This window comes from Diadema antillarum, unplaced genomic scaffold, assembly GCF_040938485.1.
Source record: "Diadema antillarum isolate AM-2024a unplaced genomic scaffold, OU_Dant_1.0 scf00000055, whole genome shotgun sequence".
Lineage (NCBI taxonomy): Eukaryota > Metazoa > Echinodermata > Echinoidea > Diadematoida > Diadematidae > Diadema > Diadema antillarum.
The window spans coordinates 447,897-473,922 of NW_027270944.1; the positions used below are offsets into that span (position 1 = coordinate 447,897).

At 39.2% G+C, this 26,026-nt stretch overlaps 2 protein-coding genes across 2 annotated transcripts in view; both read right to left on the bottom strand.

The window, feature by feature from the left end:
* Positions 1–784: 784 nt before the first annotated feature.
* The window catches only part of LOC139715791 (phosphatidylinositol 3,4,5-trisphosphate 3-phosphatase and dual-specificity protein phosphatase PTEN-like), a 100,680-nt gene continuing 75,438 nt past the window's right edge, over positions 785–26,026 (bottom strand). The window contains exons 7-9 of the mRNA XM_071627330.1: positions 12,462–12,569; positions 4,592–4,873; positions 785–2,255 (exon numbers count right to left, since the gene is read on the bottom strand). Coding sequence (XP_071483431.1) covers positions 2,067–2,255; positions 4,592–4,873; positions 12,462–12,569 — 579 coding nt within the window. The 3' untranslated portion in view covers positions 785–2,066. The remainder of the gene's footprint in view (positions 2,256–4,591; positions 4,874–12,461; positions 12,570–26,026) is intronic.
* Positions 20,001–25,225, bottom strand: LOC139715788 (uncharacterized). The gene is made up of 6 exons (XM_071627328.1): positions 25,180–25,225; positions 22,646–24,447; positions 22,159–22,311; positions 21,717–21,905; positions 21,176–21,308; positions 20,001–20,689 (listed from the first exon to the last, which is right to left on the bottom strand). Exons 1-6 carry the CDS (start codon positions 25,181–25,183, stop codon positions 20,403–20,405), a joined length of 2,568 nt encoding a protein of 855 aa, XP_071483429.1. The 5' UTR covers positions 25,184–25,225; the 3' UTR covers positions 20,001–20,402.

Below are 26,026 nucleotides of genomic sequence, written 5' to 3' on the forward strand. Positions count from 1 at the left end.
AGACCATCAAAGGCTAGACTTCAAGGCTTGTCAAAAGATCATGGGTGGGGGGAAACCTATTGTTTTACATTGGGTAGGCCGCTGATTGGTTGGCAAAAGTACAAATACTGTCATTCTTTACCTTTAAGGCAGCCATACTTGTATTATAAGATTCATTAGGGTGGGTGAGTGGGCAATCCAAAATAGAACACGCTTTCAAAGACTTCAAAATGAGGCTCATGAAGCAGATGCATCCAGTTATATCATTATCCCTTGACATATGGTATTTCCGCCAATTCCCTTTCCCTCTCCAGAATCTAAAATGTCAATGCGAACGAACCTTCTACTGCCACTTTAATGAGTCACTGAGCATATACGTGACAATTCTTGATTCTTTCTAAAATCTTGGCATAGCAAACGAAAATAGATGATTAAATCCATGACATATTCTTCATTGATTATGTCTTTCATATATCATTTACAGTAGGTAATTCCTTCAAAATGTGTGTGTGAGTGCTTACTTGTACTGGTAAATTTGTTTTTCCTCTTTCTACAGATTCCAGCTTTAAATATGTACCAATAATGATGAAAATGAAAATAAAAATTCTGTCCATCTGCATAGCCAGAATTGTGAGAATTCAGCAAAACTCTGTCATCAGAGTGTAACTTGGGGGGCGGGGGGAAGGCACCACAATAAAAGTAACACATGATCTTATGGATTCTACCAATGGCTATTGCATCTCAGTGCTTGTTGCTTTTTTTTTTTTTTCTCTCCTCTTTTTTTCTTGGGGGGGGGGGGGGTTGAACTTAGGGGCATGGATGTCTGAGTTATTGTGCGAATCACAGTCACTAGCCACCAGCAATGCACCGATTATATCATTCACTGACCTTTTTGCATGTAAACACAGTCTGGCAGGAAGGGGAACATTTTATGGCAGCTCAGTAAGGGAGTAAATCAAATATTTACCTAGCTTATGTCTGTGAATTTTGAGCAGTCTTGGACAAAATTGGACTCTCATGTTGTCTGTAATGCGCAATTTCAAGCATATCTTGCTTTCGTATGTTCACTTCTGAATGCATTATCAAACTTTCTGCATGTAATCCAGTTTTCTTAATGGGAAACACCTCCTCGCAAAAGCTAGTCAAAGTCGCCGGTTCTTCTAACACTTTATTAGTCTGCCTTACAATATTACATATACAATGTATAACAAAGTACTTGAAAGTGATTATCTTAAATTCTGCAAAACAGAAATAATACCAAGATTAATGATTTTGTTCTTGTCAAATTCCACCATCATCTCTCTTGGCCAGTGATGTCATTTGCGAAAATATCAACAGGCAACATTCCCTCCCACTTCACTCCTAAAGTTGGACACCCAAAACTGTAATCATTGGTCTGCCCAGACCCACAAGGAAAGAGGATCAAGCGAACAGATGACTCGAAGGACACCTCCACTCATTAGCAGGAAGATGAACAGATCAGCTACCCTGGGCGGAGTCATCTGTCGTGGTGTCTTGACTTGGCGAGAAGATCCGTGGGTCGCAGCTGGGGACGTGGCTACTTCGAAAAGTGCAGCTAGCACGAACTTGCAGTGGGGACCTGAAGCAAACATACTACGCACTACTCGGTAAAACACGCTGGCCCCTGCCATCCAGGAACAGGCGTGGAAATCTACAGGCGTGGCATTGTCCCCACAGATCGGACGGAGGGACTTGCGCGTCGTCATCTACGAATTCCATACCATGAGGGGTTTGGCCGATAGCATCAATCTTCTTAATTAGAGGGGGGAGGATACCCACTCCTGTTAAACTCAGTCTGTTGTGTAGACACCATGCAGACACTGTGTAGACACTGTGTATACACTAAGGTTCCAACTGTCCACAGAGTGCTGGGAATCGTCATACAACTGCTTGTACTGTACTCGCAACAATACAAATGACCCCAAAATATGAAATAAAAGAGAGAATAAGAATAAAGATACATTGGCAAAGAGAACTTGTTCTCGTTCTCTTCCTTTCTCTCGCTCTATCTCTCACTCTCTCCATCTCTCTCTCTCTCTCTGTCAGGGAGAGTCCAAAAACCGCTATCATACGAGGGAGGACACGCTCGTTTGGTAGATGACGTCATCGTCGTCGTCCTCTCCCGAATCCGTGCCAGAGGAGTTCTGGTGGTCGAGGAGGTCGTTCTCGCTCGGTGACGGGCTGAGGTTGCTCTCGCTGGGCTCGGGCGTGGGTGGCGCCTGGTCGCTGGGTGATCTCGAAAAGAACAACTTGACCTACGAGATGAACACAAAAATAATTTTGGGGGAGGCTGATATTAGTAATCAACAATTACAAAGCTGAGCTCCTTCATTAGATGAAGAGATATATGTGATTCCTAATGACAATACTGAAGTGTTCAAAACTTACATAGATCAAACATGCTCACATCTTTGCTTTCTATTTTTCAGCACAAATGTGACTGCCCAGCTCAAAACCCATACATGCAGGCAAGAATGATTTCCCACTTTTCTACATATCTTTGAGAGAGTAAACTCTCAGCTTTGAAATGATATATAACATGTGTAAATTGGATTATCCTTATCCATTCTGAAAATGAGTGAAATAAAAAGAGAGTAACAGAAGATGAAGTTTCATAGCAAAGGGAGAAGAGTGGCTTTTAAGAGTAGGGTCACTTAGGTGTGCTAAGCAGAAGATGAAATAAAAATGTGTTCTATTTCTCAGTGAAAGCAGCGCCTGTCCAAGAAAACATGGCCCAGAAAATTGCTAATAAATCAATTTGAGAGTAGGTAGAGAAAAAAAATGCTCTCCCAAGTAAGTCAAACTTTAAAGATTTGAGTTGGTCAACCAACCCAAATGACATATTTTGGTTACTTACAGAGAATCCTCATCTGTAACTTTTTGTGGGTTTTGAGCTGGGCCGTCATAAATGGTCTTCAGATGGTTGTTTTACACAATTTTGAATTTTTGCTAGCCTATATATAGGTTACAGCTAAAGGGGAATTTGTACATCTGCATCATCCAATCCAATCATCCGTGTCACCGTCGAAAAAAGAAATTGACTTGACTTTCTGACACTATGACAACTTACACGTCTTAGAACGAGTCTAGCTGCAATCATAAAGATTCTACTTTTTAGTAAAAACACCTCACATGTATGGCCATTATGACAGTTTGCATAGATATAAAAATCATTGTGAAGATGTTAACAATCGCAGTGAGTTCTATAACGATAAAGGTATATATAATCATTTCTCACAACAACAAAAAAAAACAATCATAGGTGAAGCATACGATGATTCGCTCCTACTGCTGAGCTTCGTAAAGGTTATGCTTTTGTGATGTATATATGCTTATGACTGAATTCCTGATTTACTTTACGAAGAGAAATGAGAATGAAATAAATGAAATAAATAAAATAAAAAATAACAATAAAAAAAGGTATCTGAGCGAAACGTCATACGCCTCAGCTACGATTTTCCTTGCGAGACAAACGATTATACATACCTCTATCGTCATATAAAGATCATGTATATCAACACTGCAAGGAGCTCCTTGTTATGAGTAGCATTGAACAAGAAAAGCCTAATATTGCTTTTTTTTTTTCTGGCATTCTGAAAGGCAATGTACTTTGGCTGTCGCAACATCCTTGATGAGTCAGACACAGAGTCATTAAGAAAATTTGTCTTCTGAGAGAGAGAGACAAAAAAAAAAAAAACAATTAGGGAAATCAGTAACGTTACGTGTGCATCAGACAATAGAAATCTGAAAATGACAGCAGCCGAGCAGCAAAAATGACAAAATTACAGGTGCCCCCATAATGATGCTCTTAATGATTTGACTTTGTTCAGTTCATCTCAAAAATATTTCATCCTTTGTTTTGCTAATTGCATCCAAAGTTACTGTATATTACCCCCGTGTAAATTCTCTTTCTAGAATTGAATTAACCTTCAGAAAATTTGCATCCCACAACTAATGGCAGTATGGTTTTGATTAAACAAAACAAAACAAAACAAAAAAAGATCAGTCACATTTTGCACAATGACAACATTTTCAGGTAAATTGGGCCAAAATGAAGGCAATGCTAATTTTAGACAGACAATGACAGAGGGAGATTAGCTGCCATCACACTTGCCAGACTTCTCGAAATTCAACTCCGCGATCTTTTCGCAAACTTTGCTCGTCCAGTCACACTGGCAGCCAATCTTCTCAAAGTTTCAGTTTTCCAAGTTTGGGTCACCGGAGTGCATGCGCAACACAGAAGAAAGCGCGCACCGTCCGACAGCTAATGATTGTGACGTAACAATGCACACACGTACCTCCCATTGAGCGCATGCTTTGGCAGCACCACGATGGAATGGTCACATGGCAAACTTCACAAACTTTCAGTTGCGTGTGTCTGGACTTCGAGAAGATTTGCAAGAATTCAGGAAATTTCCCTAGTTTTAGTGAGAGGTTTTGGGAAGCTTGTTGTCACACTGGCAAAACTTTGAGGATTCAAACTTGGTAAAGTTTTGTCTGTGTGACTGCAGCTGCAGAGAAAGAGAGATGGTGGGGGGGGGGAACAGACAGAGAGAAGGGGAGAGAGGAACGGTTGCAAAAGTTTTCTCACCCTCAAGTTTGGTGAGAAGACTTTGTTGGTTTTATCCTTGTTGGCCTTGTCGATCTCGTCCTTCTTCAGCTCAAGCACGAACTCCTCGCCCCCGTTGGCCATCTCCTCCTCCTCCTCCTCGGCGAAGCAGGGCGCCCTCGCCTGCTCCGACAAGCAGGAAGCCGTGCTGTTGGTGCTGCTGAGGCGTGAGTGCCTGCCGCGGCCCCGCTCCTCCCGGTCTTGTTGGATGGGGTGGACGATGAAGTAGGTATTGAACCAGAAGTGGAACATGGGCTTCTTGTCCTGTGGTGACCCCGCGGCCATTTTGGTTTGGCAACAGAGAGGGGAGGGGCATGGTAAGGGGTTGGGGTTGGGGAGGGGATAGGGAGAGAGAGAAAAGATGACCCAATCAGCAAGTATCATAACCATACACACAGTGGCAAATATCTTCGGATCAAACATGCACAATCCTATACGGCAAATACTGTTGTGAAAAAAAAAAAACCTGTGACTCTTTTAAGGCTGTTCCAATTTACGACATAAATCTGATTAGGCGAAATATGGGGCATGCTATCAAACTGAACAAAAAATTCACTTTGTCTCCTAAATATGATTATCATCATTACACTTATGATGAAAGAAGTGAATGTGTAATTATGTAATTACGAAAGCATATGTACATTCATGATAGTAATGATGTTCATACAGTAGCATTTTAGATAACACTGACTATGCTAAATATGGGGCATGCTAAACTGAACCAAAAAAAGATTCACTTTGTCTCCTAAATATGATTATCATCATTACACTTATGATGAAAGAAGTGAATGTGTAATTATGTAATTACGAGAGCACATGTACATTCATGATAGTAATGACGTTCATACAGTAGCATTTTAGATAACACTGACTATATTAAATATGGGGCATGCTAAACTGAACCAAAAAAAGATTCACTTTGTCTCCTAAATATGATTATCATCATTACACTTATGATGAAAGAAGTGAATGTGTAATTATGTAATTACGAGAGCATATGTACATTCATGATAGTAATGACGTTCATACAGTAGCATTTTAGATAACACCGACCGTGACAAAAATATACTAATTAAAATTGGTTGACACAGACAAAAAGATCATCATTACACTTATGATGAAAGAAGTGACGGTGTAATTTTGTAATTACGAGGGCATGTATACATTCATGATAGTAATGACATTCGTACAGTAGCATTTTAGATAACAATTAGACGCATGGCACAGTGTGAGTCAGTTAAAATCAATGTATGATAATTGATTAATCAAAGAGCAGAGATTCTAAAGCCCATTTTATAATACAACAGAGAGTGCGCATCTTTGTGGTAACTGTTGTAGTGACATATACATGTATTCAATTTTTTATTCATATTTCTATGGTTAGACGACTTAACATTACCCTGTCAATACATACAGTATCAAAAGCGTACAATTTTAAATCCATCTGCTGTCTCCTGCAGGGTGTATTGATATATAAGTTTATAAAACACCTATATGAAATGTAGCTATCCGATTGGTCGATTGCCCATCACATCACATTTAGTGAAAAGTTCCATTGCCCACTGGCTGACGTCATCCATTTCCACTGACTCCCGTGTTAAACTCAAGATTGACTCACAGATTTTGTTCCATCACACGGCTCTGATGTCACAATAAACAAACATTTGCCGCGCGCACTCAACAATGACAAGTACGCTTACAAGAGCGTACTTTTGTCACTCATTTGTGTAAACAACTTCGTTTCGCGTACCTGTATGTACGTACACGGTGACTGCGACTGTGAGGCTACTCATACGTTTTTCACAGAAAATGGTTGCCAATTCTGTGCTAAGTTCAAGAATCTGTGAGGACCAAATCTGATGACGTTCACGGTGTTGCATAAAACAAATAGTGTATGGTCTTTACTCGTGCAATGGAACAAAATTTTGCACTCGGTGAAAGATGATGCGCACTATTCAACTCGGCTTTGCCTTGTTGAATAGAGCACCTCTATCTTTCACCTCGTGTGAAATCTTGTACCATCGCACTCGTGACCATTCACTATTTGTATAATAATCAGCAGTCATGCTGTGGCCAGGGGAATGCTCAGCTATTACCTATTTCCACCTATTACCATTACCTTCTTCATTCTTTCTTTCCTTTTCATTCCCTCTATGTATGAACCAAGCTGCAATCTTGGTAGAGCCTTGATCAGCAGGCAGCTATTAAACACATCTCACTCAATGTACTGGAAGTTTCATTCCCATCCTCTCTTTCTCTCCTATCTCCCCCCCCCCCCCCCCCCCCCCCCGGCAATGTTTTGTTTTTACTCTACTCTGGTGCCTGTTGCAGCAATCGAGGAGTTGTACACTGTAGTCCGTGGTGAACTATTCTAGCAGCCCTACGAGATATGACAGGTAAACGAGACAATCAGATGCAGTCCATCTTTGCAGATTTCCGGCCATAATGCGTGTTCCTTGATATCCCGTACAGCATCATTTCCTTCGGAGGTCTAAAGGTACATTAGACACTGAATACAATTTGGTGCTTTCACTTTGCCCCAAGATAGGACAGCTTATCCCAATCCCCCCTCCCCCCCCCCCCCAAAAAAAAAAGTTTGATTTCATTTCTTCTCTCTCTCTCACTTTTTCTCTCTCGCTATGTGTGTATGTTTATATGTATGTGTATACATATATATTTATTTATTTTTATTTTTTATTTTTTTGTCTCTCTCCATCACTACAAATTTTCACAGTTTTATTTTCAAATTCTGAATCACAGATTTCCCATGGCAATATGAACAATTCAGTTCCCTTGCTCTAAAAAAAGAATTAAACTAAGGACCAATTTATAGAAAGATAACAAAAATCTATCAATATCTCCCACCTGAATGAACATGGTGAAAAAAAAAATCAGTTGAGGGACACAACGATTAGCCCATATCTACACATTTAAATCGATTAAAGTGAAAACCCAAATATACACCAATGCATACAGTTGTACTTACAGTTATACCTACCTACACTATACATGCATTATACATACATACATACACACACACATACACACATTCACACATACACATACATAGATATATACATGTATGTGTGTAGGTGTGCATATATATGCACCTACACATTTCAAAAGTGACGCGTTGGTAAACTTGATCCCATCATCAGTTAAAGTGTACAGTACCTCCTGACCTCGAGTGTTCCACTAAAGACCACTCCACAGGAAGGAAAGGCGTAGCAGCCCTCTCACTTCCTTGTAAAAGGTTAAGTGCTACAAATAATATATATTACACACACTCACACCTCTATATCTATCTATCTATCTATCTATCTATCTATCTATCTATCTATCTGTCTTTCTTTCTTTCTTTCCTTCTCTCTTTCTCGCTCTCCTTTTCTCACTCAAGAACTCCCCACCCCTTTAGACAGACAAGCTTACTACATACATACACACACATACTGTATCCGTCATATATTTAGCGAGTCTAATTTTTCTGCGAATCGGGACTTCCCGCCACTTTAGCGAGTGGTCCAATTCACGATTGTGGAGTACAAGTACTGAACAGAGAAGTGTATGTATGCCCATCACATACATGTCAGGATCACAGTTGATAGTTTTGCATGTTTTAATCTAAATCTGCAAAAAGCAGCGGACTCGAGAAATTCGTGAAAATAAAAACTCACCAAATATTCGGGGTATACAGTAACATATGGACACTTTTATAAGATCCTTACCTGTGGACGTATTGTAAAACTAGAAATTTTCATATGCATGAGACTTTCGCGAATTTCGCAGGGAGCCAAGATTTGCAAAAGTAAAATGCACACAAAAAGTTTTGTCTATACAATGCACTGAATACCAGTGGCAGTTCGAGAAAATTTCATGCTGCAAAAAAAAAAAAGGACTGTCGGCTCCAATTCTAAAAAGTTTCATGGGGCCAATGTTTTTTGTTTTACAGTATTCACAGTATTTTGCTTCCCACCTTGGGCTCAGAGGCAAAGAATATTGCAGATCACCACAGACCTGCACACTTAGATTATTCTGTAAACTTATCTTTTATTATGTATTGTGATGTAATTTATATATTCAACTTCTGTAAAATATTTATATGTTTCTGTAGGAAATGAAAAAAGAAAATAAAAGAATGATCTATCGCTGCACTCACAGTCATGTCATTGCATTTAATTCTCCGCAGAATAATTTTAGGATTTTGTTGTTGTTGTTGTTACAATAGGCATGGGATTCTTTTTTCTCTTTCTATTTTTTTTTAGTTGCTATTTTCTAAGGGGTTGAGGTCATTTACAGTCTTCTAGCTTTCCTCATTAGTCATTAGGGTACATTCTTCATTGCCTATTTATATGTCGGAACAATGTTTGCTTTTATCATTACCATCTATCTTTAGTAATACCTATAAATACACAATATACATACATCTATAGATATGGAGAAAAAGATGATAATGCTTTATATACTGAAATATCAATGTTTCAACACTACCATTACTTGCAAGCATGTCCTTTTATCCCATGTTATTCTTATATTATGCTCAGTTTCCTTGCAAGGGAATGTAATTATATTTTTAGAAATGTGGGCGTCTAGATTGATTGTCTGTGGTGTTTTTTTTTTTCTTTCTTCTGCCCTGGGCAAAATTACTCGTATCTCCTAATTGTAACCACCCCAGGCTGAGGAGTAAATAAGTTGTGTGTACCAGGTTAATGGCAGAGCACAGTAAATGAACCATCCACACACTGCTTCCCATTCAAATATTCCCCAACGGATATAAACTGGCCCCTGCGGCTGGCAATTACGGTCATCCAATTGCACTAACACGATCACGAATGCAACGAGCGCGCACGCCGGGGCCGGAAGGATAATTCAGTTTGGCGCCCCCAGACGCCTACCGGCGCAATGGAGAATTTGAACGCAATCTAATCCCGCACGAGGGCGTCCTGTCTGTGGGTCTCCATACTCCTGCAGGCATCTGCCTACCACAACTCTTCCCCCCTCCCCCCTCTCTTAGAGCATGTTCCGTTTGGACTCATCACGCCACATCTGTAATTTAGTAATCTGACCGTCCCCCACCGACATCCACCTGTAAATGTATTCTTGCAGGGGGATCAAACTTTGCAGAAGTATCATCACACATTTGCCAGTCAGTGAACCAGAAAGAAAGAAAGAAAGGGGAAAAAAAAGGTGGGGGGGGGGGGGGAAGGAGGGGAAAAAGAGCCTTCATTCAACAGGCTAATCACCACACATCAGCTTTATGGGGAAGGCAGACATGGCAAAACTGTGCTGGGCAGGTGGTCGGGTTGGAGGAAGCTTGGTGGCAGCGGGATTGGATATCCATCCAGCACGTTGTACACCCAGAGTAAATCGCTAGTGTAACCACATCCTGTCTGCTTTCACACTTGCACCCTTTACCCCGGGACCGAGATGACAATGAGATGTTGAATAATGCCCGTCTCTCACCCCTATCCCCCCTCCCCCTCCCCCCTCCCCCCTGCAGCATGTTGCAGACATTCATATGGCCACCACGTCCCCAGTGCGACATTCACAGTTCAATAATGCACAGTATGCATCCCTTGTCGGCAATTAGGCGACCAGCCGCTTTTGTTGTGGGGAGACTTCCCTTTGTGCGTATCAAGTGTCATGCGCAATTATGCAGATGTAGAAACCACAGAGTACTATGCTATCAATGAATCATATACCGGACTGTGGTATTAATGTTGAAACTAAAACAAGGGGAGCTGTTCTGTCTGTGCGTATGTGTGTGTGTGGGGGGGGGGGGGTAGGGGAAGGGAGGGGTGGAGGTTGCCTACGTTTGTTGGGGGAGGTGGGACTGGAGGGGTTGGAAGGGGAGTACACTAGTGGTGTGGTTAAGAGTGCTTATGTGCATGGAATATACTATAATTTTCAGCCGAATGGTTGCATACCATCGGAAATGGGTAATGACTTACGCAACAACAACGGCCATCTACCTTCCCTTTAATCCATCATAATGGTGGAGAGAGTTTTGCAGTCTCTAGATAGCATTCTGGTATGACAGCTACTGGCCAATGCCCCCTCCCAGATTTAATAGCCATTTGACATTCTACAGACTTGGATCAACGTAACGGTAGGTGCGATAACGAACACAACGAAGGTGTTTCACTTCATATTTCCACATTCGCACAATAGGTCAGATCATGCCAGAATTACCATGATGATATTGTCAGTGTTTCACTGCAATGAAACAGTATAGCTGAATTTGAAAAAAACTATTTTGGCATATCATGCGCAGCGTGTTGCTGCCACATATTTGGTACATGATATCACATACATGTACATGTGCTAGCTAGCCACAATGAGTTGTGCGCAAACTATCATGATGCTATTCATTATGTGCTGCTACGCTGCCAAAATATTTCATTCAGAGGGAAAAACTTGCTCCATTCTAAAAATTTGGTTTGCCATCACAAGCAGGTTATTTGGTTTCACACTGCACATCAATGCAATAATGACTAAAACTATCATCACATTACTTTGGGAAGTATAACGCTGCCTACAGCCACATACGCACACAAACACACAGAGCTGATTTAGATGTACTTTTATGTAGATAATTCTGAGGTGTAATAACCCAGAACCAATGAATTTTCAACCCAAAGACCATCATATCCTTAGTCGGGGGTGCCGCAGAAAGTTGCCCATAGCTGAAGAGCCCCTGCTTCCTTCACATTATCTGTCTCATGTATTTAACAATTTGGAAATATCTGAGAGCAATAATGTTACGCTAACACGACATTCTTAAGCTTAAAGATTAGCTCAAAGTTTCAATCTTCAATGATTAGCTCGTAGTTAAGCCTCATGTGGATGCACTCACATGTTAACAGTCTTAAAGATTAGTCGATGATTAGAATCATATGAAATCCTAGGTTTTATGCTCTATTATATCCACGAGTTGCAGGGGTCCCCATTCGTACAAAGTGTAGTTCAATGTGGACAAGGGTAGACATGATAATCAACAAACTTGAAAGTTAGGGTGACCTCTCAGTGAACCCTATTCCTCCTCAGCTTCCGGGTCAAGAGGTGAACACACATAATACGGACAGACAAAGCTATCACATTTTTGTCTGTCCATGTAAGTATGTTCACCACTAAGTCTAGAAATGATATAAAACACAATGTTCAATAGAATTTCAGGGCTATTATTGTCTTTCCTAATCAGTATTGGGCCATTCACTTGAAAAACATATTTGACCGACATATGTTAGTACATAGATGTCTGTCCAGCGTTACATACGTTACCCCCAAATTTTTCATTTTGGCAAAAATTCTAATAGATTGCTTCTATGAAGCAATTTTGCAGCACAGTCATCTCTCATTAAACTGTTCTAAAAGATCCTATCGCATTGGGGGTCATGCACACTGGAAAGAGAAAATAAAGCAACATCCCTGAAATATACCCTTTCACTGTGGAAGTGCCCACATCTTTATAAACACGATGAATTCACCAGTTCTTGTCAAATACAGACATTGTCGTAGGCTGAATGAGCTACATAAACGTAACATACTCGTGTATTCCAGAAGAGAGCTTACAAGTTTCTAGTTTCTTGTAACTACTCTTCAATCATATGTTCAGAAGAGACTGATGAAAAGTAACGGAAGTTATGTCATTCTAGATGTATGCTCAACACATCAGAAATTAAGATTGTAGGATCAGGAGTGTCCATGGAAACTACTTAACAAAAGTTTGAGAAACAAAATGTGTTTATAATATTGATAACTACATAGATGCACTTCTACGCACAAACGTACATATAAACAAAACACAAACACTCACACACAAAATAACACAGTGACAAAAGAAGCAAAATATTACCATTTTTAGGAGCCCTGATTTGTGATAGAATTCCACTTTGACGTCATCGTGTAGCTGTAACGGTTTTGGCAGTTCAAATTCGACGCACGATAGTCCTTTCTTGATTCCCTGGGAATGCACAAGGTTGTAAAGAAAAGGAGTAAACAAACAAAATTAGGCAATCATGACCTGCATCGTTTGCTTCCTAAACTGTGAAAGCAACATCCCCAATCAGTTGCCGTACACACACACACACACAAAAAAAAAAGATCCCCCAATGCCTTGGAAAAATTAGAGACACAACAATCATAGAAAACAGGCCATGACTTACTACCACAGAGTAGCTTTTTGGCTTCTCATTGTTTATTCAAGATATATACTGCGGCAGCACAGTTTGTACAACCCATGGCTTTCAAAGCAGAAGAAAAAAAAAATGTTACATGTCGTTCATTTCTTTTTCTTTCTTCTTTTTTAATTGTTATGTCTTTCTTTCAGCAGCAGACCAGAGTTCTTCCTATTTTAAACCTCAATAAGCTTTGTGTAATTGGTATGGTAAGACCAGATAAAGAACTTATTTACGTGGATGTAGGGCAATTTGTCAATCAATTGCAACGGAAACATCTTGATGGAAGAATTTCATGAATTTGAATAATTACACAGCACCCGCTGCATGCTATAAGGATTAGAACCAACACTTGCTGTCTGGCGAAAGCTCGGCAGTCTAGTGGAGATGATGCCTGTCCGGAGATCAGGAGGTTGTAGGTTTGAATCCTGCTCGAGTACGTATGCCCATGATTTTTTATCATGGCTACTACTAAAACACTGATCAAGTCAGTGCTTATTCACGTTGATGTAGGGCAATTTGTCAATCAGTTGCAACAGACGAAGAACTGCTCTAGCAGCAAACCTCAAACATTAAAATAACCAACACACACTTCTGTTGAGACAGCAACAGGATGTGGAATGTACTGTATACACCATATATTTTGCGAATTTCATGAGTTGGGTGCCATTCGCGAATTCTAACAATGCGTGGAAATATCAACTCTGATCCCGATCATAGTGCGACGTGCACACGTGCATTTCTCCGTTCTGTACTCCCCTTTCGCAAATTTAACCGCTCGCAAAATTGTCGGGAAGTCCTGATTGCCGAAAAATTAGACTCACTAAATATATGGCGTATACAGTATTATGAAGATATATAAGTTAAAAGGGGAAAAAGCAACAAAAATATTCTGGTAACAAGCTAAGAACAGACACTGTTCTTTCAAATCTTTTATTTCTTTTTTTCTATCAATTTTTTTTTTTTTAAGGTGCTCAGTCTAGATGTGTAATATATCCAGTGACCACAAGTAATACCAAGGAGGTACTAGGCAAGCTGGAGTTACAGCTTGCAGTTCGCCCTTTGAACGAGGTTCGATGCCGCCCCGACTCGCACAGCGGGTGTTCCACGATGATTTACGATGTCGACGTCTGCTCTCGCGCACGCGTACAGAAGCGTTCGCGGTACACACACACACACAAACACACACACACGTACACACACACACCTATGCACGCAGCGCATACAAATTGTATGTGTGCATATTCCGTGTGTTACGATTGCCTTGTTTCATCATGGCGAAGACGAGTGCAAAACATGATATTTTGGACGAAGAGTTGCTCTTTATGTCTGAAATTGGTGAACTTGATATTCTACCAAACGATTCTGAAATTGGAATTGACGGTGAGTTCGAATAGAGTTATTTTCCTTCAGTCAGTGAATCAATAAACGATGAATTGAATGATGAGGCAGCGGCGATACGCTCGGATGCTATTCGCCATTGTCCCACATATGTCAGAATTTGCTGGTTTCTGGGCATCTTCGACTATCGACACAATACAATCCGACAATCGGTGTCATTTTATTTATTTATTTATTTATATTTTTTGCATTCCATGCTATCTTGAGGTTGAATATTAGCGTTACTCGGTTACTTACTAGTCGCTCGATTTTGTGGACTGTTAGAGTTCCACAAGCATGCATCTTCGAAATATCGATTGGTAATTCTCTATTGTATATAACGTTGAATTGATGGGGAAAAAAAAAAAAAAAAAGCAGAGTGACCCCGCAACCCGCGAACCACAAAGCCTCATTCTCAGGCCAAACCACAATTCCATATCGATACTGTGACTGTACCGATAAACTTAAATAAAATTTACTGACCTCTAACGTTAGACCGCAAGTCTACTACTCTACTTGAGTAGTTACTAAGTTAGTTAAAGAGTTCTCTTACTTTTTAGACTCTATAGTCAAGTAATTTCTAGAGTATAATAATAATAATAATAACGATAATAATAATAATGATATATCCAAAAGTCTGCTATATCTAGATTTAGTTCTAGATTAGTAGTTAAAAAAAACAAACTGAATTCGATGAAATTATCTCATGTTCAAATCAATCACAATGCGAAGTGTTATTTATCCTCTTCTTGTACAGACATAACAATGACAGAGAGGGATCAGGAAAAAGAATTGTCATCATCCTCAAAGACAGACTCATCACCACCTGGAAAAAGGAGGAGGTCAACAGGTATGTATTTCTCCCTGGGACTATCCCACGGAAATTGTTTCCATGGTCAAACACCTTAATTTTCATTTCATCACCCTCCATGAAGGGCCAGAACCATACTGTATCAAAATGATAATATCTTAAAAAGATGTCACCCAATTGAGGAAAAAATAAACATTTTTTTTAAACTGTTCCTATGCTATGAGAAAGCTGATGATTATAAATGTATCTAAGGGATGGAGATGGCGCATGAGAGAAAAAAAATGGTTTGTGAGCTCAAATTTTCATACTTCAGTGAATGCATCATAAGTATATGCAGAGTCATGTCCAAAAAATGCAATTTTCATAACGAAGAAAAAAGTTTTTGATATATGCAATAAGTGTATGTCATTTTTTAGTTCAGACGTTAATCCCGTGACTTACAAATAAAGTAAAAGCAAAACTGTGATATCAGTTTTTGTAATATATATACCAAGTACATTGTATATATTTTTTTAATCAAATATCTTTCTTTTACCTGTGTTTTCCAACAGTGAAAGCCAATCCTGTTGTCACCCTTGATGACCTTCTGCCCAGGGCTGTAGAATTGCTGAAAACTTCGTTTCAATCAAACTCGAACATCTCATCCTCGCCACTTGGACCCGATGTCGACAAGATTTTCTCTCATTTGAAGGAATGCAGTGATGACCACCTACAATCTACCGCCGCCTATCTCCTGAAGGAACTGTGGGCTGTGGCAGACAGTGGCCATCATCTGCCAGTAGGACCAAAGTCCAACATGGAAATGTGGAGGGCATTTCATAGTTTCCGCACAGCTGATACAGTCAGTTCTACATGGGAGAGCTTAATTAGGGATTATGTCACTGATGAGATGCCACCTTCAGCCGTAAATGTTGCCCTCCAAGAAACATTGTCATGCCTGTTAAAGACTATCATCAACGCAAGAACTAGGCAAGAACACACAAGAGAAGACACTAGTGTGCCACAGTTTTCAACGCACGAGGAGGAAATCCTTCGTTACGTGGCAGGATTCGTTCCATATGCGCTCTGCAAAAGATACAGAAAAATGTCAGGTCACTGTGCCAAACAGTATGTCGCATTTCTTGAAGGCCTGAAGGTTAAGGAAGACGACACTACCCACGCAGACTCTTTTCTAGCCTACACCTGTGTTTGGACAACACTCCAGAACCGCGGTGGACTGTTCAATGTTCACGACTCTTGCTACAAATTGTTCCGGTCAATGGAAATTGAGACTCGCAAACATCTGTCTACCCAGTTGTTAACTGATGGAAGATCACAACCAGTAAAGGACAAGCTGTTTGAGAAAATTAGTAGTAATGTTCATGTTTTGCATATGTGGGAAACTCTTCAAGGGGAAGACCTTCTGAATGGTGATGCACTTCTCAACACGATGATCCGGTACTGGATTGAGATACGCCTACGGGCAATGATAAAACTTTTTCTTGAAAAACAGAGGGCTGCAACCAAGTCTAAGAAGGGGGAAAAGGGACTCAGGAAGAAACTTAGCAAGAAGTAAAGTGACTTTATGTTTTTGTTGCATGGATCGTTTGTATTATCAGATAAAGCAATTTCTAGTGACAAGCTTTTCAGGTAGATACCACACATATATACATACAGTACTCTCCAAACATATTTCCTGAACTATTATCACAATCCATGTACACTATGTACAGGCAGCTTCACTATTTACACTACTAACTGGACGCTGATGTAGTGAATGAATAAAAGTCGCATGGTTTTTCATTACAGCAATTTTGATACATTTTCTTCCTAGCCTTTCCCCCCTTCTGAACTAGTTTTTCATATGGAGTTTGTACGGTGTTTCATTTTTCTAGTTTGCTCTTTGTTCCATCAAACTCTCAAGATGCATCTTTGTCTCAGAGATTTGACGAGGTTTTTTTTTTCCCCCTGCCAGTACATGTACAATTTGTAAGATTTGTTTTTCTTCAGTGGAAATTGAATGAACAAATAAACCCACATTATTGTTTGGAAGACAGTATGTATTGAGTTAATGTACAGAGATTCAATAAGAGATTTGAAGTCGAATGATTTGTCGTAAACTCAAGTAAGCTAAGTGGTGATGTGACTGAAGAAAATCATGTATACAACTCACTCAAAGACTGAATACAATTCACTCTAAGACAGAGAAACTTGTACACGTGTACTACAGATGTACTTGCTCCTTAATCCACTGATTAGTGAGCCATTATGTGTATTTACACCCGTATTTTAGCAAGGGGTGATTCAGAAAAGAAATATAGATGGGAGGTGAAATATCTAAAGTAACTAAATCACTTTAATTCATAGTTACATTCTAAGTTTGACATTGTTAATTTTTATAAAACTTATTTATTTATTTGTTTTGGTGATGTTTATTGTAGGCTACCTACAATTGTTAGTTTGTTTATGTGGAAATGAAATACAAGGTTCATCATTCTGAAAACACACAAATTCCATTCAGCTTATAGATGTTCGTTCATGTGAAATTTAAGTATGACTCATTTATCTGAAAATGCAAGACTGTTTGTGATTCTAATGGTTCGTTCATCCAGAAATGAAATGCATATGTCTGTTTATCGAAAAACGAATTACATGACATTCCTTTTTTGGATGATCAAACCATCAGAAAAACAAACCGTATTTCATTTTCGGATGAATGAACAATTTCTTTTTTGCATTCTTGCATTAGCAAACCTTCAGAGTAACAAAACAAAATGATCATACAAAGGTTTTAGTTATGAATACAAAGGATGGTGGTTTTCTAATTGCACATACATTGTACAATTGTACTATAATTGTACATATACAATATTATTTCTTAGAGGTGAAGCGGGTAGATGTTACTTCACTGTACATTGTATATTGAATTCATGATTTTATTGCTCTGTGCTGCTACTGTAGGCAAAATTTTCAATGGCATCATCCGCTGTTTATTCAAAAGACTATATTGTGACTAGAACATTATTCCCCCCTTTGAATTCAGATGACATGTGCCAGGTAAACTTGCCTTTACTTATTCATTTTTTTTTTTGTCACTCCTTGAGTGGGAGACATTCACTCTCATATACACTGTACAACCAGGTGTGTACAACACAAGGATACTTGTAAAATCCATCTTGGCATCGAGAGAATAAAGTACCATCTTTTTTACATAACAACTGCACATCACTTTGTTGTGGACTTCTTCAAATTGTCAGCGTGTGATAATCAAGTGTGAAGGGAGTGCAGAGCCTACAGTCAAACAGATAAGTAAAAAATATGAGGTATCAGTAACTCACTTAATTCATTGCCTTTTAGCATTGACTGAATCATCTTTAAAAAGAGTATTTTTACGGCTAAAAGTACCATTTTGTCACATGTACTGCTATATATCACAGAATTCTGGTGTTCCGTGGCAGATAGAACTACAACATATTTACATTGGTCAAAGCAAGGATAAAAAAATGGCAAGTACATGTACAAGTGGCAAGTAGAGGTCCAAGTAAATGTACTAGAGCTATGCTTTTACACTAAAGATTACACTATGTATTTCCACTCTAAAAATAGCATGTACATTCGCATAGCATCCATCAAGTAACTTTTCTGTAGTGTGACCAAATTATCGTCCGCATAATCGCTTCTCTTGTACTAAAAATGAACAAGAGTATACATGCACTCTGACATTCCAACAAATACGTCTCAATGGCTTCTTGAATTACATTGCATTTGTTTAACATGAATGACTGAAAGACAAACTTGTACAACATATGTGCTACAATTAAGTTAAAAATGGTGCAGTAACACAATATGAGTTAGGTAATGGTGAAATTGTGAAATATTAGCCAAAAAGGCTCGTCAACAGTACCAGTCTCATCATGTGATGTTCCTCCTTCCCACAATGCTGGATGGGCAGGGCTCTTCTGGAATAAAGAGTTGTCATCTACAATCAAGGTAATTCTACATTTTTTATCTTGACATACTCCCAAAACAGCTCATCGAGGTAAATTGCACAGCCAGGTAGGTTTCTTGGTAGACCCTTTCTATGTATTGCAAGCAAATTTCAAATGGTGTATGATCAACAAATATGATCCATTACATGAACTATGTTTTAGTGTTAACTCTATATACATGCCATAAGACAAATCAATAAATGCAAAACATAAAGCAAAAGGAGTTAACAAAATGACAGCACATACACCTAGAAAACTGAGGCATCTGACAAGTGATCGTTTGCTCGATGAATATGCTGTGACTTCACATCCATTCATAACTGAGACTGATAGAGACCATATTGATTACAAAGAGATACATTATACAAAGGTATAGCAAAAAGTCACTCATCAATCAGCATTTGCATCTCAATAAAGGCAGTAGAATGAGAAATAACACTGAAAGAGAGATCTGGAAGCTAAAAGTTATTGTACTTTCTTGACAGGCCAAATGAAAGAGAGCCAGATAGAGAGAGAGAGAGAAAAAAAAAAGATTGAGAAAACTGGTTGCAAGTAGCTTTCTGTGAAACAGCAAATATGTTTGTCAGTATGTGGGACTAAAGAGGTAAGGCGAGCATGGCTAGTACCTCCTGGGGGAGTACATACATACTAATATGTACATACATGTACAGTGTACACTGGCTGATTTACATTCATCAAATGAGTTCATGTGGTAACGAAATCACATTTATAAATCTTTTTGCAAAACCATTTTTAGAGTTGTCAATAGGGAGCTGTTTGAAATGATTGCTGGTAATTTCATTTTAATCTATATATGGAACTCTACTCCCTTTGGTGAACAAGTTAAACATGTCACCACATCTATGGTTAACTGCATTCCACAAGTTTTGATTTCCGTTATTCCATTGAAAAAGCATACTTGAAAATGTACTCCTTTTTTTCTGAAGAAAAAAAAAAACAGGAATCAAACTCAGTTGAGCATCTTGGGCTCTTTGCCCTTTGAACAATCTCATCCAATGCAGCAAGCAATCAATGAATAAATAATTGTAATCCATCAATTAAAGCACATCAATGCTGCCATCTACAAACACATTGACAATGGATACAGCATATTCCTGTCATAATGAAGTTATAAGTAAACTGTAATTTTCTCTCATAACATTGAAATTCTGTTGTAACCAAACAGCATAGTACAGATGATAATTCAGAAGCTTGAATTTTTACCTCATGTAACAAGAATTCTATTATAACGGAGTTTGTTATAGCAGGAGTGCAATGCGCTTACAAATAAAACCAAAGTCATTCATTGTATTACTTATCATGCATGCAAGGCCATGGATATTTCTAATTCTATCTTGATTGAAGCAAGACATGTTAGTCCTACAGAGAAACATATGTATTCATATGTGTTCATTCAGCTGTGCTCAGCTTTAACATTATCTCCACTTGAATACCATAGCCTAGTTCAACTTTGTCCGTTTTGGGAGTGGTTTCATCTTCATTGGAGATCGTTCTGTTTGTCTCTTAACATTTGCCCTGGCTGAGAGTGTCACACAAGAACCTGCAACTTGGAGAACTTGCATGTTACTCCCAAACTGCCGAGCATCTGGGTTCTCATAGCGACCTCCCATGCCACGCTGTTTCCCGAAGTGCTCCTCCAGTGGATCTTGTGAGAGCTTCTCACTGAGAAGGTACTCCACACCCTCTTCAGCCAACAGTTCCCTAGCCAGAGCAGTAAATGACTTCACTAAAACAAACAAATTGAAAGAGAAAAGGATTTTTCCCCTAAATTTCATTCATAGTAATGACATTTCAGAATTTACTACAGTTGTACTACAGTTCTATCGGCCATTTGAAAACAATAAATGCACATTCAAGTGTTCAAAGTGCCAAATCATCATACAAAAAGAAAAACAGTGAGGAGGTCACAGGTCACATCATTCTACATTGACTTATTAGTCAGACATCTAATAACAACTTTAAAAAAATTTGTTGATACTAAAAGCTGAGTAGGTTTAGGAATTTATATTGATTTGTAAAAAAAGATTAAATTATATGAATAAAATAATATAATTCTATTGAATACTGTCATTTTCATCATAAACATTTCAAACAAATATATGAAAACAAACAATGAAATCAGAAAAATAGAAGACAAAGACAAATAGAATGTTAACGGCAGAAACAAATACATCCAAACAGTAAAGTTTGACGTGGAGAAAGCATGAAGTACCTGTCATCACGAGACCATCCATAGTTGTCTTACTTAGACACAGCTTTCCTTTCTCTGCTCTGCTCAGTCCTGGTACCAGCTTCCCTTCAGTTTCCCATTCATGAAGAAAGGAAAGGAACTCATCTTCAAGAAACTGATAAAAGAATGGAAATGGAGAGATGAACAAAAATATGAGGATGAGGGAGGTACTTTTTGTGCACCATAAAATGGACTACATAAGCATGGTAAGGTTATGTTTTCCGCTGAAGATCCTTTTTTTTTTTTGTCAGTTGAAGAAACCTGGAAGTGGCAGGAGAAAGATGAGCTGAGGACTTTTTTTTTTCCTTGTTAGCTAATGAAACCTGGAGGTGGGCCCCCACTTTTGAATTTTTAGAACGCTCCACCGCACCTGTAGTTGATGTACATGTAATGCATATCATGAATCGACACTTGATTATATGAACAACTCTGACAGTTCAAGGGAACTACCAGATAAAGGATAAATAAAGATTAGTATCATTTTCCAAATCTCATCTGTATCATCTAATGTCATAGACTTTACCGTGAATCTCCAGTCATCTGCAGACCGGTAGGGTTCTAAGGATGGCTTGCGTTTCTTTTTTCCGGCACAAACACTGGAAACGTTCAGACAGTCGAAGAAAAGGTCCATCATTCTGATGATGTAACGGGTGCTTTCCGTTTCTTCAAGTCCTTGTGACTCCAGTGCATTGGCCATGGTTGCACTCAAAACCTGTTTCAAAAGAACATGTAGTAATTGTAAGCAAAACTGTCCACTAGAAATTAGGTAGACATGCAGTCTATTTATTTTGTTTGGCATTTTTTTTTTTGTGTGTGTGAAAGGGCAGTCTTTTCTACAAAAGAATTATAATCATGTACTGCAGAACTATAATTTCATAAACTGTTATTCTTCAAATAGCTGTAACAATGAAAATAAAGATTACATCAGAATATGTTTAAAAATCACTGTATTTAGCAGGTTTTACCTGGGTGGCCAAGGACACACGCATTCTAGATGAAGGGGTGAGGTTGAGATGGTCACTAGAAATTTTGTACAATTTCCGTAGCCCTGATCCAGAAGACAAGTCCCAGTCATAGACCCTCTGAATATGCTGCCAAGAGATTTGCTGCCCTCGAAACTACACAGGTAAAAGAAAACATACATATACATGTATAGTGAGTTTATTTTAAACTACATAGTGATTAATACCTATAGGGTCTAATGTCCAAAAGAATTTAAGAGCTTGTAAGCCCTCGTTTTGCATAGCATTTCTCATTTCTACATCACATGAATCATTTTTAGATCTCTTTCTGAACAATGAATATGAAAATTTGATTTGTGTATCATGTTGAGAATGGAAAAATCACACAATCAGTGATGATCAAGAAATTTTCACTTCAAATGTTATGTCATATTATACTACAAAAGGTTCTGTATTTGAAAATTGTAAGAAGTCAAAGACATCAATTTACCATGAGATTTCTTGTGTTTGAATGACAGCCGCTGTTAGCAAAATTGTTCCGAACAGTCTTTATCAGATGTGGTGGGTCAGAGAAGAAGAAAACCTTCCTTTCCTTGGCAAATGGATTCCAGGTCCAGTGATGTTGTTTGGAGGCATCTGTACAAAGTTCATAAAATTTACGGTTGCTGCTAGCACCATCTGACGTGATAGCCCGTACCTGTAACCCATAGCACTCTAAAAGTTGCACTCCTTCCCAGACGCAGGAGTAAAGTTGGTCAGATGTCATGTTCTCACACGGGAAGTACGCGAATGGACACTTAAAGTTGGAGAAAAGGCCTCTGGCCATCAACACAAACACATGGCTTGCAAGTTTCAGGTTCTCTCCTTTCACACTATTTTCATAGTCTTTCAGTTCATTGTTCACCTCACCCAGATCACAAAACCCAACCAACCTTCCAGTAGAGTTGAAAACTAACCCAGATTTGATCTTCATTTCGTCCATCAGTAGACACACATTCTTTTTGTACTTGGCTTGGTCCTTCAAATCATACTCTTCTACAGCATGTTTCAGTAGATCCCCATTAAAGCCAGGAGCCGTATCACTAAAATGTGTGTAGTTGCGCAAAGTGTTCTCATGAGGGAGGTTGATGAAACCTGATTTTCTTATCAAGTTGTACGCTGATGCAGATTTAGAGTGGACTGCAATACATAACCTCAAGAGCGCAGGATGCCAGCGCATAGCTGTTGGTTTCGATGATGCTGCCTTCATTTGCTGTTCAAACAACAACTTCTGCGGGGAATTTTCCGGCAAGGTATTTATGTACTCGTACATTTTGTCATCTGTCAAAATTTCCTGGAAGCAGGATGACTGGTCTGGAGGGAGCACCTCTCCATGCTCCTCCACAAGGTTAGAAATCCTTCTTTCTAAAGTATCGATTTTTCTGCGCATTGTTTTCACAGTAGCCTGTGATTTTTTTAGTCTGTTTCTCAATTCTTCGCGGGGCACATGTTTCAATGGTGCAAACTGAGACGTGCTTGCCTCTGCTTTATTGCTGGCTGCTGTCACTGCTGCCGATAGGGAGCTCCTATAAATTGAGCAGGGACCACATCTTCGTTCTTTCGTGACAAAATTACAACTGTTATGTCTAATTGTTCGGGACGGAAATCTTTCAAGGAATGCAGGCATTCCTTTCAACTGTTCCTCTGACAGATCAATGTCTGAATTTCCTGGACAGATGTTCAAGTCTTTCAAAACAGTCAAGACTGACTCCAATTCATCACGTGTCTTTATCGAATCTGTCAAGTGAGCAAAATCTGTGTGGCCTTTCACAAGATTTCCATACACGCGAACGGACCATGATCCATTAGATTGCACAATCAATGTTTTCTTCGAATTTCCCTCCTCATCCACGTCAATCATATACACATGACTGCTCCTGCAGAGTACCGCAAAATTTGAATATTGCGAAGTGCAAGAAACTTCTCTCGCAAGACTTTGCACATCTGGCTTGCTGGTGGTGGCTTGTGAACTACAGAGAGTGCATCCTTCAACATGTGGGGCATAGGAATACAAATCAATGTTCAAAGGTACAGCTTTAGACTTCTTAGTAGTACCTTGTTTCCACCTTTTGAGTTTTAGGTAGCAACTGCCACATACTGATGAGGGGTATACATTGTTGTCATCTTTGAGTACATCAACGCCAAGAGCTGCTCCAATGATTTTGCTGACACTGCCTTTCTCATAAGAGTAGGAAACTTTCAAGTCCTTGCCACATAATCGACAGCGGCGTTGCAAGATGTCAAGATGGAAATCTACACAGAAAAATACAAAACAAAGAAAGGGAAACTATTTGATGATCAGTCTCAAAATATACCAAACATAACAAAAGGATTGTGTAGGTGAATTGTGTTTGTCACATTCGTGATGTTGAACATGTCATCTCAAGTTAAGTTTCACACTTTCACATCTCATCGTTAACGTTGTAACCATTAATTAGGCCTAACGTTAACGTTATTAATATTACTTTATTACTAGTATTAAATTTAACATGAATTCGAGCGAGGGCACGGGCCAATATCTAGAGACCCTATCTATATGAATACATCATACTAAACCTTTGAGGCATCGTGACATAAGCCTGTCTCATTCAAATATTGATAAGTGATGTGATCACTTGATCAAAGTAGGCCTGTAATGCCGTTTCGTTGGCGTTGCAACTTTACGTTGCATCTGATCTGATCACGATTTACGGACGGAAAGAAAACGTATAAATGAACATATGGGACTACGACAAGACTTGCAGCGGACGACGCAATCAGAGCGCAAAATAACTCTCTGTGAGTGGTTTCGCCTTTACCCATGCCATTCTACGTATGTTTACATAACTTTACACTCTCGGCATGAGGTGGTTCTCGAAGAGAAAGAGTTGCTCTATCTGATGAAATAACTTTCGTTTGTCGCAACATTTCGGAAAATATTGCCAAAAAATCATGAAATTAATAAACAAATAATCATATCTATACATATATAGCACCATAACTCACCCATTTCTTGACGGATTTCGATGAAAGAAGGACCGAAACGCAGGAAAAATTGTGACGATCACGATGGAGTATTTTGCGCAGCTACACGATGCATTGTAATGAACTGCGCATGTGTAATCTGTTTGTTGGTGCAGATTCCTCGCTTCCCCACTAATTTTCCAAGCGGCATGGAACCTCGGACATCACAAGGCCCAGGCATAATCCCCCAGCTGTCACTGGCTGCCACCCGAGGCAAGATCGCGCTGATAAGAACGGAGCGGCACTCTGAAGTGAAATTGCGTAAAGCTCGTTACGTAATACTTTGGGTCATAGAACTTTCAGCTGTAACTCCAGCTTGCCTAGTACCTCCTTGGTAATACATAAAGGCATACATGTTGTGCTGCCCTTTTAACATTAGAAGTATCTTAATGGCAACAGTATATCACTGTTATTATCGTATCTCACCCACATCACCCACTTTGATCAGGACATTTAAAGCTTCGAATGCGCCCATTTCTTCTCCACGAAGCCAACGACTTTTCTGCTAAGGAATTATGCGGCTTCCCATCGTGCAAATTTTGTTTTTTCCAACCAGTTGCCATTTACGTGTGTTCTCAATTTCCCCCCACAAACCGACACCAAAATTTGATCTAGGATGCAAGTTTGGAGGTTGCACCAAACGGGCAGTGCAAAAGGACACTGACACATTATGGTAACATGTATTTGTCATGGCCACAAGTGCAAAAAAACCTGCTTCAGATTAGAGACTGCTTTCTAGAGCCATGCCCAGTAGTTTGGGCATAAAAGAGGGGAAAAAAAAATCTGGACGATAAAAGTTTATCTTTCTGCAGCAAGATTCAGGCACAAC